The sequence below is a fragment of the Oryza sativa genome, chromosome 7 (assembly GCF_034140825.1).
Source record: "Oryza sativa Japonica Group chromosome 7, ASM3414082v1".
Classification (NCBI taxonomy): Eukaryota; Viridiplantae; Streptophyta; class Magnoliopsida; order Poales; family Poaceae; genus Oryza; species Oryza sativa.
The window spans coordinates 16318676-16335325 of NC_089041.1; the positions used below are offsets into that span (position 1 = coordinate 16318676).

The 16650-nt window shown below is 53.1% G+C and overlaps 1 protein-coding gene across 1 annotated transcript; it reads right to left on the reverse strand.

Moving 5' to 3' along the window:
- Nucleotides 1-13904: 13904 nt before the first annotated feature.
- Nucleotides 13905-15440, reverse strand: LOC136357423 (uncharacterized). Its single transcript, XM_066312679.1, has 2 exons — nucleotides 14726-15440; nucleotides 13905-14587 (listed from the first exon to the last, which is right to left on the reverse strand). The coding sequence occupies exons 1-2, from the start codon at nucleotides 15438-15440 to the stop codon at nucleotides 13905-13907; spliced, it is 1398 nt and encodes a 465-aa protein (XP_066168776.1).
- Between the last annotated feature and the right edge of the window lie 1210 nt (nucleotides 15441-16650).

Sequence of the window (16650 nt, forward strand, 5' to 3'; positions counted from 1 at the left end):
TCATGCACTACCAGTGGTGCCGTACAACGCTTTCAACCCTCCTTCTCCGGTATGTATCACTCGTCTCAGCCTTTACAAGTTACATCCTTTGGTCTTCTTTAAAAGTAATTGAAAATGTGAATCATCATGCACAGGAATTCACCTTGATAAAGTCTGATCCTCCAACTGTTCAACGACGCTCATCACGCCAACCGACTGGTCAAGCTAGTGGGGGGCCAAAAAATCGGTCGGTTGTACAACCCGGCCCCTCAAGATGAACCACTCAGTCAGACTCTCGGAAGAGGAAATCAGTGCTGACCGACGATGAGGGTCATGACGCCAAAAAATCCGGCAGCAAAAAGGAAGGAGCTGAGAGACAGCCAAAGCTGGCTAACTGTAGCGCCCGTTCCGTCGTGGCGCCTAGCGGGAAAACTATCTCTTAAAAACCCTATTTGCGAATTCCGTTTCTTTGCTTGTTGTCTAGTGTCCGTGCCATCTCAGACCTCAAATCCCCGATCTATCGTCGAGTTCAATCCCGAATCCAAATCCTTCCCAAATCAAATCCCTCCACAAAAGTCTTTTTCGCCTCCCTCGGGTTCGATGGGCCGAATCCCTCTCGGCCCATCTTCCCCTCCCTCCCTGGCTCTCTCTCTCTCTCTCTCTCTCCCTCTCCCCCGCTCTGCCCGTGCGCTGCGCACGCGTGCGCGTGAGCCGCGCCGAGCCGAGCGCCCTCCGCTCTCGCTGCCGTTTCTCGCCGACGCCGCCCAAATCGCCACGCCGCCCGTTGCTTCCCGCGCGGGCACGCCATGGTGGCCGACCGGCCAGTCGCCGCCGCCGTCAGCGCCTGCCGCACCTGCCCGCGCCTGCCGCCCGTGTCGTCGCTCCGCTCCAAACCGCCTGGCCGTCATCGTCGTCGTCATCGCCTCGGCCCCGCCTCTCCCCGCGCTAGCCTCCAAGGGATGGAGGCAGAGCTCCTCCTCCCTCTGCCGCGTCGCCCCCATCCCCTCCTCCTTTTCCCAAAGTGGCAAGGGGCAAGCCCCCTTTCTCCCTTCTTTTTTTTCCTTTTCCCCTCCCAGCCGGCGTCATCCGCCTCTATCGCTGTTTTGGCCGCGAGCGCCGAGTGCCAGCTCGCGCCTTGACCGCCCAAGGTTGGTTTCCAAACCGACATCGTCGTCCTATAAACCAAGGCGCCCTCCCATTGATTCCTCTCGTTTTGCTCGCTGCCACCGCGCCATTGCTGCCCCTCTGTCTCGCCTCCGCCGTTCATCGCCAAGCACCGGGAGAGCCGGTGCGTTCGTGGACGCGGAAGGGGACTCCGGGAGCTCGCCTTCTTCCTCTTCCCTGGCCCGAGGCCGGAGAGATCACTCCGCTGCCGTCCGCCATCCGTTCCGGCCGGCGTCGTCATCTACCTCCCGCCGGCCCGCGTGGCAGCAACGTAGGCGCCACGTCGGCACCACCTCGGCCGCGACTGGGTCAAGTAGACCCCGGTCCGCCGCTTCCCTCCGCCCCCTCGCGCGCGCGGTCCACCGCGAGCCGTGAGGCTGCGCGTGGGCCCGCCGCACCGCGTCCTCCGCGAACCGCGCGCATGCGCCGCGCCTCCCTCCCCAAACCCTAGCTCGCCCCGCGTGCACCTTGGTCACGGTGAGCCGAGTCGCCGACAAGCGGGTCCCACCCGGGACCACGCGGGATGGACCTAGCCCACCGGCTCTCTCTCTCCCTCCCCGCCCGCGCGCGCGCCTTGGGCCGCCTTCTTGGGCCGGCCGGCCCATTAAGCTCGGCCGAGCCGCCCCTTTCTCTCGGGCCGCGCCCTAGCCGCCCGAGAAAAGTCTAATTTCCCTCCTGCCTTCTTTTCTTTTCTTTTCTTTTTCAAAAAGGATTTAAATAAATCCTTTTCCTTTAGACCAAAAATCCAATAATCTTAGAAATTCAATATCTTCCCAACAGTAAGTCCGTTTGACTCCGTTCAACTTCCAAAATTCATCAAATCTCGAGATCTATCTAATGGCACACTTAGAGGTCAATAATAGGGCTTTATTTTCGCCGTTTGCTGAGTTGTCCCGTTTCGCGTGTAGTTTCGGAGCCCGAAGACCCGCAGTGCGAGGATTTCGAGGATCAAGCTCATGATCTCGAGCGAGGCAAGCCACCTTTGAACATCTTGAGCCTATATTTGAACTTAATTATGTTGCTTGAAAAATATTATGGATTGATAGGATCGCACTCAATCTGCTTGTCCCATCTGCAAGGCAGATTGGCAGACCTACCTAATTTGTTGCTTTTGACCCTCCCATTGTAATTGTTATACCATGCTCCCTTGTACCCACCTAGTCGCGCCTCGGTAATCATGCACTCTGCACGGGTATCGACGGTCGCCTTCAAACTTAAAATCTGAGAAACATCTTGGGTAAAACTTGGGTTTTACAAAAGACTTGGAAAACCCGACACCTAGGTCGGTGCTTGCGAACTAAATGAATTTCCAAAACCGCGGACCGGGGAACGTACCGGGTGTACGGTTTCCCGCTCTTGCACTTAAGGACCGTTTCCTTGGAATTTCATCCGAACATATGACAAGTACGACCACATGGGTGGAATGGGACACCCCTGGCTGAGTAACTAGCTTATCGGGGGAGCCATGATGCTAAGAGACATGTGGATTCGCCGGGGTGGTGTCGGGGAGGACCCCTGGGCTTCCTGGCACAGTATGGTCTGGGACCTAATCTGGTGTTGGTCTGGGACCCCTCTCGTTGGCATATGGTGAACCTGTGTCGGCTTTCGAAATGCCTTGTCATGAAAGCCTTAAGGTCTCTAGTCGTGGCCGTTCTGCACGAACTGGATGATCCGGGTTAGTAATGTCGTGTGGGTAAAGTGTACACCCTCTGCAGAGGTTGTTAAAACTGTTCGAACAGCCGTGCCCACGGTCATGGGCGGATGTGAGGTGATTCCTAGCGTAGTTTGTTTGACTACTGCCTTGTGAAATTTGCTGTTGTTGAATGGGTTTGATGTTTGGAAAATCTGCGGCTGATGGGATCAGCCAGGCCCGGGTGGCCGTTTGAAAGCTGTTGGCCGGGAGTCAATCTTAATCAATTCAAAAGACTGATACATTGCACATACTCCGACCGGACGAGACGCACTGTCTCACCCATGTCGTTTGAGAAGCACTCCCTTAGTTGTTTCAGAAAAGAGTTCAAATAAAATCAATTGCAAAAACAACAGCCTTTCTTTGAAGCCTGCATTAAACACTTATTTCCCATGGCTTGCTGAGTACTCCCGTACTCACCCTTGCTCTATATAAATAATCCCCCCCAGTTGCTGAAGAAGATGAAGCGGATCCCACTGACGAGGAGTTCTTCTAGGAGCAAGCTGGCTACGATGAGTTTTAGGGTTTCGGCCTAGTTCCCAAGTCGCGCCTGTGATGTTTGGTCCAAGTCTGGCTTCCGTTCCCCTTTTGTAATGCAGTTGTGAGCTCGGGATCTATCCGCAGCCCAACATGACTGTACTCCTACTCTATAATAAAGAGACCTCTGTTGCTGTGATATTCTGTCTTCCTGTGATACCAGCACTGTTTTCTGGGACTGGTATCGGTTAACAGGTTAATTTGGAGCGTCACGGGCTAGTTCTGCTCGGGACTAGTTCGGGGCGTGACACTAACCCGAGGAAGAAAACATCCGGTCGTCCCATGCCAAAAATAAGGAAGTCATCCAGGTGTGTATCATCTAACAAAATGCCTCTGTATCATTAGTCGCTCATCATTGTAGCAGAGCTGACAACGTGTATCGAATTTGCAGAAAGCCATCTGATATAGATCCTTCTGGAAAAGACCCCACGCCGATCGGCACAGAGACTGGCCCCTCAGTTGAAACCGGGCCGACTACCGAAGATCACCCGAGTAAAGATCAACCAGCATCTGATAATGCACAAGCTAGCAATGAGCCCCCGACTGGAAACTAGTCGGCCGAAGCTAACGTCAGTGCTGAACAGGAGCCCCCAACTGGAAACCAGTCGGGCACAACTCAGAGCGAAGATATCCCGAAAGCAGAGGCCCAAGCCGATAGCCCTCCTAAGAAGGATGCCAACGCTGACCCGGGATCCAAGTCTCCTGTTAAGGTTCAAGGATCTTCTCGTCCCCGACCAGAGATAATAACAGGTAAAGCTACTCTTCTAAATCCATTTTGATCCGATAAACCTTCTTCATCCGTCTAATCATCGTCCATGAATATATAAGGCCCAATTATCGGTGAAGAAGAAGAAGTCCTCCGGATATGATCGGCTGAAGATTCTCGCCCACCCATATTGATCAAATGGTGGGATGATGAAATGCAACCTCAAGGGATTGTAATCAACAAGCAAAAAGAAGACGAGGAATTGTGTATGCTGAAAAAGGCTCTCGGCCAAGCCACTCGTCTTGTAAATGTAAGTCTTCTCATACATGTCTCTTATCATCCTGTCGGCCACTTTGCTGAATAAGGATACTTTTGTATTACAGAGAATCCATCTCAGGAAAGAGGCGAAGACTGCAACTCTTGAAAAATTAGTTCCCTATCTTGGAACTCTGAAAGCTACCAGAGATCAGCTGCACGAAGCCAAGGAGCTTGCCAAGAAGACTGAGCATGACCTGAGAGACCGGATCGCCGAGCTCCAAGATTCCAACTTTGAGCTGAGCGGCTCATCAAAAGGTAACTCTTCTCATTGCCTGACTTGCTTCATGTTGTTGTTCATGTGCGACTAACCAAAAGGGAACGATATAGCGCAAGCTGCCAAGATTTCCGAGCTGGAAAGGCGAGTTAAAGCTCTGGAAAAGGACAAGGCCGAACTGACTAAGCAAAGGGACTGGGCCCAAAAAGACGTCGAAGGTACCGACGGCCGAAGCACTAAAAAATATTCACCTCTTCATGACCACTCATTGATGTAGGTATATCTGTGCAGATCGCAAAATCAAATCCCAAGCTCAATTTGACGTCTTGGTCAGCAAAATCAAGAAGCTTGAGGGAGCTAGAGATGAGGTTGCCAACGCCGCCACACTACTCGTCCAAGCCATGTTCTTCAATAACAATGGTCCGAGTTCATTTGATGCTGACGAGATCTTCGACAAGCTGAGAATTGCTCCGGATACATATTTTAAGAATATCAAGGAGGCTGGAAGTATGGGAGCTGGCCTGTCGCTGGCGATGACCAAGTCCTTGTACCCGAAGATAGACATTGAAGCTGTTGACGGCTTTGCAGATGGGACAAGTGAAGAAGCTGCTCTTGATCTCATCAGTGAAGCTCAAAATGCTGCCGACAAGATAGCGGCTGATGTTGTTGAAAGGTTCCAGGACACTGACCTCAGGCCGACTGGATCAACTAACTCTGATGATGAAAAAGCTGACTAACATTGTGTTTGGATGATGATGGAGGGACAATTTGTACAATACTGATAAATGTATGCTATGCTTGATGATTTAGACTTAGCTTCTGATTTCTTAAAAGTTTTTGTCAAACCTTATTGAGCTTAGAACCCGCAAAAGTTATTAAAAACTTTCAGTCCTCATCAACCAAGTCAAAAAATCAAACAGGGCAATGACAAATCAAGTAAGCAAATTGAATTGATAAAAATCACACTCCATTATTATTATAGTAGCCCCCGACTGATAACTCAAGGAAAAACTTGATGTTAGCAGTCAAAGAGGGAAATACAAAAGTAACGCCTAAGCATAAAAATGGCGAAGATGTTCAATATTCCAAGAGTTGTCGATATTAGTACCGTCTTCACGCTTGAGTCGGTAAGAACCTTGCCGAGTGACTTCGGAAATTATGAACGGTCCTTCCCACAAGGGAGATAACTTGTGCCAATCCCGTGTAGTCTGGATTTTTCTCAGAACCAGGTCGCCGACTAAAAAAGCTCTTGATCGAACATTGCGATTGTGATAACGGCGCATCCCTTGCAAGTACCGAGCCGACTGAATTAATGCTGCTTCACGAACTTCTTCCAGTCGGTTGAGGTCATCTACTCGGAAGAACAGCAACATTGCTTCCGCTCCATAGAGTAGGAAGAACGGCGACTGGCCCGTAGCCCGACTGGGAGTGGTGCGCATGGACCAAAGTACAGACGGCAGCTGTTCTACCCACTTGCCGGCATAGGGATGCAGTCGGTCAAAAACTCGCGCTTTTATTCCTTGAAGTATCATACCATTGGCACGTTCGACTTGTCCATTGCTCATGGGGTGTGCTACGGAGACATAACAAATTTTGATGCCGAAGTCCTCACAAAAATCTTTAAATACTCCGCCTGTAAATTGAGTGCCGTTATCAGTGATGATCCGATTGGGTACCCTGAACCGGTGCACAATGTTGATGAAGAAATCTCTGGCTTTGTCTACCGTGATTGTAATGACCGGTTTAGCTTCGATCCACTCGGAGAATTTGTCAACAGCTACAAAGAGATGAGTATATCTACCGACAGCCTTTTTAAACGGGCCAACCATGTCGAGCCCCCGAACCACGAACGGCCAAGACAACGGGATGGTTTGCAACTCCTGAGCCGGTAGATGAGTTTGTCGGGCAAAAAATTGACAACCCTCACATGTTCGCACAATTTTGTCGGCGTCGGACACAGCCGTGGGCCAGAAGAAACCCTGCTGGTATGCCTTGCCAACAATGGTTCGTGCAGCAGCGTGATTGCCACAGATGCCTAAATGTATGTCCTTTAGAAATTGCCTTCCCTCCTCGAGAGACACACAGCGTTGCAGGATTCCCGATGGACTTTTTATGTACAGCTCGGTCTCGTGAATGACATAGTGTCTGCTATGCCTGGAGATCCGCTCGGCTTCATCTTTATCTTGAGGGAGTTCTTGTTTGGGCAAAAATCTTATAAGGGGCTCTCTCCAGTCAGCTTCAATCATGCTTACATCTTGAGTGACCGTGGCCTCGATTATTTCTTTCCTTGGTACGGTTGGCTCATAGAGATGCTCGACGAATACGTCAAAAGGAGCTGCTTCTCGTTTTGAACCGAAGTTGGCCAATCTGTCGGCTGCCTCGTGTCACGTCCTGATAAATTCATCCCGAAATAAAAATCATTTTCTAAAAGGAATAATAGAATTAATTAAAATTCGAAAAGAAATTGGCAAACACTAAAATACATACAAGAAAAATTCAAATGTGGCCTGGAGAATTTTTGTTAAATTCTCTTTGGTCTAAAAGGAGCCCTCAAATTTTACTTGAATTTCCAGAGCACCGGAAATAATTATTAAGCAACAAAAACAATTATCAAAGTTTATTAAAAAGAAAAACCTAAAAATAATCCCTCTCCCTCCTTTGGGCCAAGTCTGGCCCAAAGCCTCCCTCTCTCTCCCCCGGCCCGCGGCCGAAGTCCTTCTCTCCTCCCTCTTTTTCTCTCCCTCTCCTTCCCTCCCTCCTTCCCCGGCCCACTCCCTCCTCCTCCCTCTCTCCCTGGGCCACCCCTCCCCTCCTCTCCTCCTGGGCCGGCCGCCCGGCCCACGCCGCGCCCCTGCCTGAGCCGCTCCCCTCCCGCGCACGCACGCCGCGCGTGCGCTGACCGCGCGCCCGACCGCGTGGGGCCCACGCGCCAGGCCGGTCATCTCCTTCCTCCCGCCCGGCCTCCTCTCTCTCTCTCCCGTGAACCCTAGCTTCGTTCCTCCCTCGAATCCGCTTGATTTAAGCGTTGGATTCCAAAATTAATTGGGGGGAATTAATCCCCTTTCCCTCCTCTCTCTTTCCCCCTTAATTTCCCCTTGAATGGCGCCCCCAATCGCCGGGAACGGCCGCGCCATTCCCGGCCGCCTTCCATTGCCGCCGGCCGTGTTTCCCGCCGCCGTTCCTGCTCCTCCCGTGGCCGGCTCCCTCCCCCATCCCATAAAATGGAATCCCCATCCTCCGTTCTATCGTTTTAACCTCATCCCGAGCCTCCCCGTGGTCGTATCACCTCTCCCCGCCGTCCTCCTCTCTCTCCCGTGCCGCCGGCCGCCTCCAGCCGCATCTCCCTCCTCGCCGGAGCGCCGTCCGGTCGCGCCGTCGCCTCCTCCAGCATCGCAGCCGCCTCCTCTTCGCCGGCCTACCCTCTGTTTTCCGCGGAGACCTCCGGAAGTGCCTCCCCGCCGGCAACCGTGGTATTGCCGCCACGATTCCGCCTCCGGCCGCCTCTGCCGCGTCCCCTGTGCGCCGGCCGACGTCGCCACCACCTCTCCCGGCACCGGAGTGCCGTCCTCTTTCCCGGCAAGGCCACGGCGTCGCCCGAATTTCGCCGGAACGCCGTCGCCCGCGCCGGCCTCTTCTTCCTCCTCGTCGACGTCTCCTCCGGCAGCCCCCTTCCGCCGCGCCCGTGCATCAGCCGGCGCTGCCGTCCCCTCTCTCGGCACGGTGACGTAGCCCTCCACCTCGTCCACCCCTCGGTTTCGCCCGGAAGCCGCCGCACGTCGCCGCGAACCTCTCCATCCGCCTCACCGGAGTGGTTCGGCCGCCCGTCCCTCCTCGCCCGTGCACCGGTCGGCCGCACCTCCACCACCTTCGGCATCGCAGCCGCGACGTCGTCCTCGGCATCGCTTCCCCTTCGGCCGAACACCGCCGGTGTCCGTCGTCGTCTTCACCGTTCATCCTCGCCGGCTCGTCGTCTCGCGGCGCCGCCTCCGTCGTCGGCATCGCAGCGGCGTGTTCCACGCCATCCTCGCCTCCGTGCAGCCGCTGCCGGCTGCCCTCGTCGTCTCCTCGCCGGCCCCGGTCGTCGTCGTCGTCGTCCTCTCGTCGTTCCCGGTCGTCGTGGCGTTCGTCCCTCCATCGAGCCGTTCTCGTCCGTCGTCCGCGTTCGTCAAGCGAGCCGCTGCAGCCCCGTCGTCGTCTTCGTCCTCGGCTCCGCATCGTCAAGCGTTGCGCCGGCCGCGTCTCGCCTTCGTCCAAGGATCGCCGCCGAAGTCGTCCCCTCGCCGTTCGTCTCCGTCGTTCCCGGCCGCCTCCGCCGCGCCCGTTCGTCATTGTCGTTCCCTCGCCTCGTTGCGTGGTGGTAAGGGTCCCTCTCCCTCGCTGCCCCGTCCTCGTCCTTTCGGTGTCGCCCGTGCTCGTTGTGCGGTTGTCGGCCCCGGTACCCGTGTACCGGTGTCGGTAGTCGTCCAGGTGTGCGTGTGGTGACCGTGTTAGTGTGCCCACTCGGTAGCCGCATGGTTTCCACGTGTGCAACCCGTGTGGTGTCTACTGGAGTCCGTTTGTCGGCCACTCGCCTCGGTTGACACACGGGATCCGTTTCCGTCGACCCGTGGACCGTCTCTGTGTACTCGGTCTACCGCGGTCCTTTTTGTTGACATGTGAGGTCCGCATGTCAACGGCGCAGCCTTCCTGTCTTTTCTAGGCTAGCGCTTACACATGTTTTATAATTGCAAAGCTTAATTATAATAATCCGCAAATCTCCATATAACAGCATTAAACTTCGGATGATCATATCTTGGTCATACGAACTCTGAATCGACCCGTTCAAGTCTCCTAATGTTTGTTATAACCTAAAGAACCCTGTGCTTTCTTTTTATGTATTGTTATTGCTTCTTTATAGGCTTGTAGCTTTGCTTGTGTGCTTCGCGTAGCTTCTGTCGTTCCGGAGGTTCCCGAAGCGTGGTTCGCGGTCGTCGCCGAAGGTTCGGAAGGCCGTTCTCTCTGAGCAAGGCAAGTCACATCATCCTTGAGCATATTGAATCCCAGTTTATAAAATTATTCTGATTTAAATTAATGCATTATCGCTTTATTTAAATTCCTGCGTTATCACTGTTTTATTTAGCCATGCCTATTTACCTTTGTTATGACCTTATTATTATTGCTATTGTTATTATTACCTTGTTCACCCTGGAATAAACAAAACCCCAACTAGTGGGTACTCTATTCATGGTTCCACTAGTATGAATTTAGGTAGATGCTTCGCTGTTTAATTAGGCAACATTAGGTGGTTTTATAACTTTAGACTTTGGGAATATTCATATCACTTGGATACTTTGGAATGGTTGGCTTTTGTTGCAATTGGACACACACCTCCCCCTCTATTCAAAACCCCCAAAATGGTTTTAGGCTGGGCTCGAGGTGCGTGGTTGGGTTTTGCTAGTCGTACCTCGGGTACTATAAGGATTAAGCTCGGGCCTCTGTTGCAAAGCACTACCGTACTTCCACATGTCTAGTGGGTAAGGCTTAGTTTGTGGCTCAGTCTGGTTATAAACAAAAGTACACGGATGGAGATGGACGAAGTCGGGGGTCGATGGACATCTCTAGGACAAATGAAGGCTACACGAGCTGCGGCCCGGTAGTCGAGATGTCATGGTACAGGGCTGGTGTCCTGCTGCTGGGGGCTCAGTCCTGCCTACCTGTCCCGGGGGTTCCGGCCGTAGGTGGGGTTGGGTCGGTACTCTTGTTTATGGCTAGGATGGGTTGGGAACTATGTCACGTCTTCCGTCCGTATACCGTGGTGGTATGTGGCACGTGGTTACACGTGAGGAAGATGTGTCTTGTGGGTAAAGATGTACACCTCTGATCAGAGTATAATCTATTCGAATAGCCGCGCCCTCGGTTATGGGCAAGCCGAGCAATGTACCCAAGTTAGTGTTTTAATTCTTAAAATTTGCTTAACAACTAAAATGTGGAATGGTTGGCCTGGGTTGGCTTGGGACGAGCTGGGACCCAGGGTCGGGTTGCCAGTTCGGTCTGAATCATCGTAGGCCTTGGGTTAAGGCAGGTTCGTGAGGGTTCACGACCTTGATTAATAATATTGTATAGCTCTAGGATCGTGTTTACAAAATAGCTTTGGGCAACTAAGTGACTTTTAAATGCTGTTTACTGCAAAACTTAACCCCGATATTATTATCCCCTTGTACCCCCCTTGCATTAATCATGCATCTGCCGGTGTGGCTTGCTGAGTACTGTGGTTGTACTCACTCTTGCTCAATCTTTTCCCCCCCTTCAGTAAGAGAAGCTTTGGAGAAGAAGTCTTAGGTGGAGTCCTGGCTTATACCCCAGTTGAGCGCCTGTGAAGATGGAGCCGTAGGCCCGCTAGTCCGCTGCTGTTTATTTTTGATTGTCAGGCCTTAAGTGCCTTTGTAATAATGTAAATATAATCGATATAATAAAGATGTGCCTTTTGTATCATGTTTGTTTGGTGTACCCCGGCATTTCCTGGGACGGGGATTAATACACTAGCGTTCGGGAAAAGGCAATTTTCTCGGTCGCGACACCTCGTTATTATGCCGAAGAACATGGGTGAGCTCAAGTCCGTCGAATTTGTCTTCCAACTTGCGTACCTCCTGCCGGTAAGCGGTCATATTATCATCAAGGCAGGACCATTCTTTCATGACTTGATTAACAACCAACTGAAAATCTACACAGACTATCAGATGCCGGATTCCCAAAGAGATTGCAATCCTTAGGCCCCGTTTGGCACAACTCTAGCTCCCAACTCCAACTTACCTGGAGCGGGAGCTGTGCCAAATGGTCCAGATTCACCTTTTTTTGGAGTGGAGTTGGCAGAGCTACTCCTAGAAAATGAACTACGGGGGTGGAGCTGGGTTTTTGCTGCTACACAGCTCCACTCCACCCCAAAAGACCCACTACCCTCTAATATTTTAGTGTATTTACACGAAAATGCCACTCAACTACCCTTTCACCCCTTCTTTCCTCCCGTTCTCTCTCCTCCCCCAATCTTCCTCCCAATCCCGAGCTAGTGCGGCGGCATCGGCGGGCTGCGGCAGCGTTGACGGCGACGGGCAGCGACAGCGGCGGGCGGCGGCGGCTGCGGGATGACGACGGGCGGCACGCACGCGCGGCCGGAGGCTGGCGGCGGGGGGCTGCGGCAGCGGCGGAGAGCGGCTGTTGGGGGACGATGGCCCATCTTCTTCCCCATCCTCCGACGACGGCCACAACCGGTTGTGGCGGCGTCTGCGTTGGCAGCATACGGGGGCAGCAGGCCGCGGCGCATCGGCGGCGGCAGGCGGTGGCGGTGGCTGCGGGCGGTGTTGCGGTGGCCGCGACGGGCGGCACGCGGCGGCGGCGTCGGCAGGCGAGTCGCGTGCGGGGGCGTCGGCAGGAGGCAGCCTGGGCGACGGCGGCGGCCTGTGCGGCGGCGCTTGCGCAGCGGCTTGGGAGGCGGCGGAGATGCGTGGGCTTCTCGGCGGCGGTGGCTCGTGGGCTGACTGGCTACGGCGGCAACGTCAAGGCGACGCCTAGAAGGTGTTCGATGAAATGGCGACAAAGGATGTAGAAATATGGAGCTGAGTAATCTAGCCAAACACTTTTTTACCTACCTCAGCTCCTAGAGGAGCTAGCTCTCACTGGAGTTGGAGTTTGGAGTTGGGAGTTGGAGTTAGGAGCTCTACCAAACGGGGCCTTAGTCCGTGAAGGAGCGCCTCATATTCTGCCATGTTATGGGATGTAGAAAAATATATCCACAATATGTAGCTCAGCCTTTCTCCAGTCGGGGAAATCAGAACAACCCCTGCTCCGGTGCCTGAAAGCCTCTTTGACCCGTCAAAATGCATGGTCCAATACTCCATCTTCTCTACAGGCACGCCTTCTTGGCACTCAGTCCACTCGACAACAAAGTCGGCTAAAGCTTGGGACTTGATCGAAGTTCGCGGCTTGAGGGATATATCCAAGGACATCAACTCTAAGGCCCACTTTGCGATCCGCCCATTTGCTTCGTGATTATGAAGTATATCCCCGAGTGGAAACGATGTGACCACCGTGACCGAGTGACCTTGGAAGTAGTGGGATAATTTCCTGACGGTAATTAAAACACCATATAGTAGCTTTTGAACCTGAGGATATCTTGTTTTGGAGTCAGCCAAAACCTTGCTAACGAAGTAGATTGGTCGTTGGACTTTTTGAACGTGGCCTTCTTCTACACGCTCAACAACCAGGATTGTGCTTACCACCTAGGAAGTTGTCGACACTTATAACAACAGTGGCTCTTGCGAGTGTGGTGAAGCTAAGACTGGTGGGGTAGTAAGAAGTTTTTTGAAGTCTTCAAAGGCTTTTTGTGCTTCGGGCCCCCATTGGAAATTGTCGGTTTTCTTCAACAGCTTGAAAAAGGGCATCCCCCGCTCGCCGAGTTGTGAAACGAATCGGCTGAGCGCCACCATGCAGCCGGTTAGCTTTTGAACACCTTTCTAGGAGCTTGGCGGTTTCATGTTGAGGATGGCATTGATTTTCTCTGGGTTGGCTTGTATGCCTCTATGGGACACCATAAATCCAAGCAGCTTCTCTGACGGTACTCCGAAGATGCACTTTTCAGGGTTTAGTTTCATCTTGAAAGCGCGGATGCTCGCAAAAGTTTCTTCTAGATCCGCAATCAAATCATCCTTCTACTTGGTCTTGACGACTACGTCATCTACATAGGCTTCAACGTTGCGGCCGATCTGAGTTGAAAAACATCTCTGGATCATGCGTTGATAAGTTGCTCCTGCATTCTTCAATCCAAAAGGCATGGTGATGTAACAGTAAGCCCCGAAGGGCGTGATGAATGAAGTCTTTAAGCAGTCGGATTCCTTTAGTCGGATCTGATGATATCCAGAGTAGCAATCCAAAAAGCTGAGTAACTCGCAGTCGGCCGTTGAGTCAACTACCTGGTCAATGTGAGGTAACCCAAAAGGATCTTTAGGGCAAGACTTGTTAAGGTCGGTATAATCAACAGACATGCGCCATTGCCCCGTCTTCTTCCGGACCAGGACTGGGTTAGCCAGCCAGTCGGGATGAAGGACTTCTTTGATGAAGCCTGCTGCTAACAGCTTGGTCAATTTTTCCTTGATCGCGTCCTTCCTATCTTGTGCGAACCGGCGGAGTCGTTGCTTAATAGGTTTTGCGTCTTCCTTGACATGTAAAGAGTGCTCAATCACCTCTCTAGGAATACCAGGCATATCGGATGGTTTCCACGCAAAGATATCTTTATTATTTTGAAGAAAGGTGATGAGCGCACTTTCCTATTTACAGTCTAACTCAACGCCTATTACAGCAGTCTTGGTAGGATCAGAGGGATCTAGTGAAATCTTCTTGGTCTTGGCGTCGCTTTCTCCGGTCTTTGGCGTCTTGGTCGCAGGCACTTCTCCTTCGCTTGCTGTGGACGCAGCCAGTCGGATTTCTTCTCGGGCGAGCGTGATCTCGCGGGTGTGGGCCATCTCGCAACTTTCCTTGTCACACGTGACGGCTTGCTTGATGTCACTCCGTAGGGATATGACTCCTCGGGGACCGGGCATCTTCATCATCATGTAGGTATAGTGCGGGACGGCCATGAACTTGGCTAACGCCGGGCGTCCGAGTATGACATGATATGCTGTCTCGAAGTCAGCGACCTCGAAACAAATGTTCTCTGTACGGAAGTTCTCCCGAGTGCCGAAAGTGACCGGAAGAGTGATCTGGCCGAGTGGTGTTGCGGATAGCCCTGGAATGACTCTGTGAAAGGGCGCATTACTCAGCTTTAATTCCGTGCGAGGGATCTGCATGTCGTCCAGAGTCTTGGCGAAAAGGATGTTGAGTGCACTGCCACCATCGATGAGGGATCTTCGAAGCTTGACGTTACGAACCACTGGGTCTAGTACCAGGGGGTACCGCCCCGGGTGGACCACTCGGTCAGGATGATCCGAGTGGTCAAACTTAATTGTTGTCTCTGACCACCAAAGATATTGGGGCGTGTCGGGCTGAACAGCGTTGATCTCCCGTTCGGTCAGCTTTTGCTTTCTCTTGGATTCATAAGCCAGGGGTCCGCCGAAGATGTGGTTGAGTTCCTTGCGATGGTCTTGAAAACCAGTCGGGGCATCATCTTCATCATCCTTCTTCTTTGACGTGCTTTGATCTCCGTCGGAGGCCTTGCGTGCATTCTTGGCGTATTGTTCTGCAAACTGTTTGTAGACGAAGCAATCTTTGGCCGCGTGATTGGAATTGGGATGATGCGGACATGGGGAGTTCATGATATTGTCAAAAGTGTTGACGCGGGAACGCTGTCGGGAGGATGGTGTAGTGGTTGCCACAAGTTCCTCGGGCTTACGCTTGCGGTCCTTGTGATTGGTACTTCCACTCCCCCCTGTAGTCGGCGTATCTTTCTTCGGCTTCCAAGTGGTGCCCGATTGCTTGGACGCGGTAATAGCATCTTCGGCTTTGGCATACTCATTGGCTTTTTCGAACATCTGCTTGACCGTCTTGGGAGGCTTGCGCCCGAACTTGCCGACTAGGTCCTCGTGGCAAATGCCCTTGGTGAAGGCGGCGATGATGACGTCGTCGGTAATGTCGGATATCTTGTTGCGTTGCTCGGAGAAGCGTCGGATGTAATCTTGAAGGGATTCTCCCGACTTCTGAATGACGTTGTAGAGATCAAACTGTGTACCAGGGCGTTCAAAGGTACCCTGGAAGTTGGCGATGAAGTGGTCGCGAAGTTCCGCCCATGATCCGATTGTGCCACGGGGTAACCCGTGAAGCCAGGACCGGGCAGAATCCGCTAGAGCCACGGGTAGATAGTTTGCCATGGCTTTGCTGTCTCCTCCTGCTGCATGGATGGCGAGACCGTAGACGGTGAGCCAAGACTCAGGGTTAGTGGTGCCGTCATACTTCTCGATTCTAGCGGCTTGAAGCCAGCTGGCCAATCCACTTAACGTAGGTCGTTTGTGAAGGCAGCTACTCCATCCACGTTGTCGTCGGAGCGATCTGGTGAATGATGAGGATTGTGGCCTCTCGCCGCGCGTCGCTGGTTAATGGTCTCGCGAAGATCGATGGGACGCCTGCGGTGGGGGGAGCGGGGGCGTTCAGCTTGACGCTCCCTGTGCCGGTCAGGGGGTGAATGAACGGATCGTTCACCATGATCCCTGCTCCTACGATTGGATCCCTCGGCGACGACATTGAGGCTTGGCTGATGATAGTCTTGAGACCGAAGAGGTGGAACTCGGCTGCCAGTCGGCGTGCGGGTGCTTGCGCAGTTAGCCGGGACCGAGGCGGCGATCATGGTCTTGGTCTAGTTCAAGATGTTGACGACGTGATCAGCTTGGTTGAGCGCATCTTCAGTGAGGAGGGTGTCGAGGAGGGTGATCGCTACAACCGCGTTCTGTTGTGGGGCACGAAAAACCGTCGTCCCGTCAACGTCGTCTTGCCCGATGAGCTCTCGTGCTAGTCGTCCGGGTTCCAAGGCGCGCTGTCGTTGGTCCTCAGCCTCCTTGGCAGCCCGTTCGCGATCTTGTTGTTCACGCTGCAGTCGTTCTTGTTCTTGTCGTTGTCGTTCTTCCTCCAGTCGGCGACGTTCAGCTTCTTGTCGCGTGCGTTCTTCTTCTGCTTCTCGGGCTCGGCGCTGTTCTGCCGTCTCGTTGTCGGCCATGAATACACCGAAGAAGAGAGGCGTGTAGTTGTCCTCGTAGCTTTCGTCGAAGTTAGTGTAGTCGTAACGATAGCCGAAGTCGTCGTACTCGAGGATCTCTGTTGGTCGAGAACTGACACCGAGGGAGCTGAGGTAGCTGTCCAATTCTTCCGTCGAGACCGTCCCGAGAGGTTGGAGTATAACGCCGACCTCCCTAGAGCTAGATCGGATCGGAGCCGAAGCTGGATCCCATCTAGGTCTTCGGGTGGGAAACGCCTTGGTCGTGAAGACAGCAGCCAGATCATCGGGAAGTCTCATTAAGATTGAGGGATAGGACCCATCGTCTTGATCAGGTCGTGTTGGAGTAGATTGGATCTCGTCCGAGTGGATTG

Bases quoted from the DNA above. Each gene is read 5' to 3' on its own strand.
- LOC136357423 (XM_066312679.1), bottom strand. From the start codon at position 15,440: ATGGCAAACTATCTACCCGTGGCTCTAGCGGATTCTGCCCGGTCCTGG. The intron at 14,588-14,725 runs GTTTTCAAGACC...TTTGGTGGTCAG, and splicing joins TGAAGATGATGCCCCGACTG to AGACAACAATTAAGTTTGAC.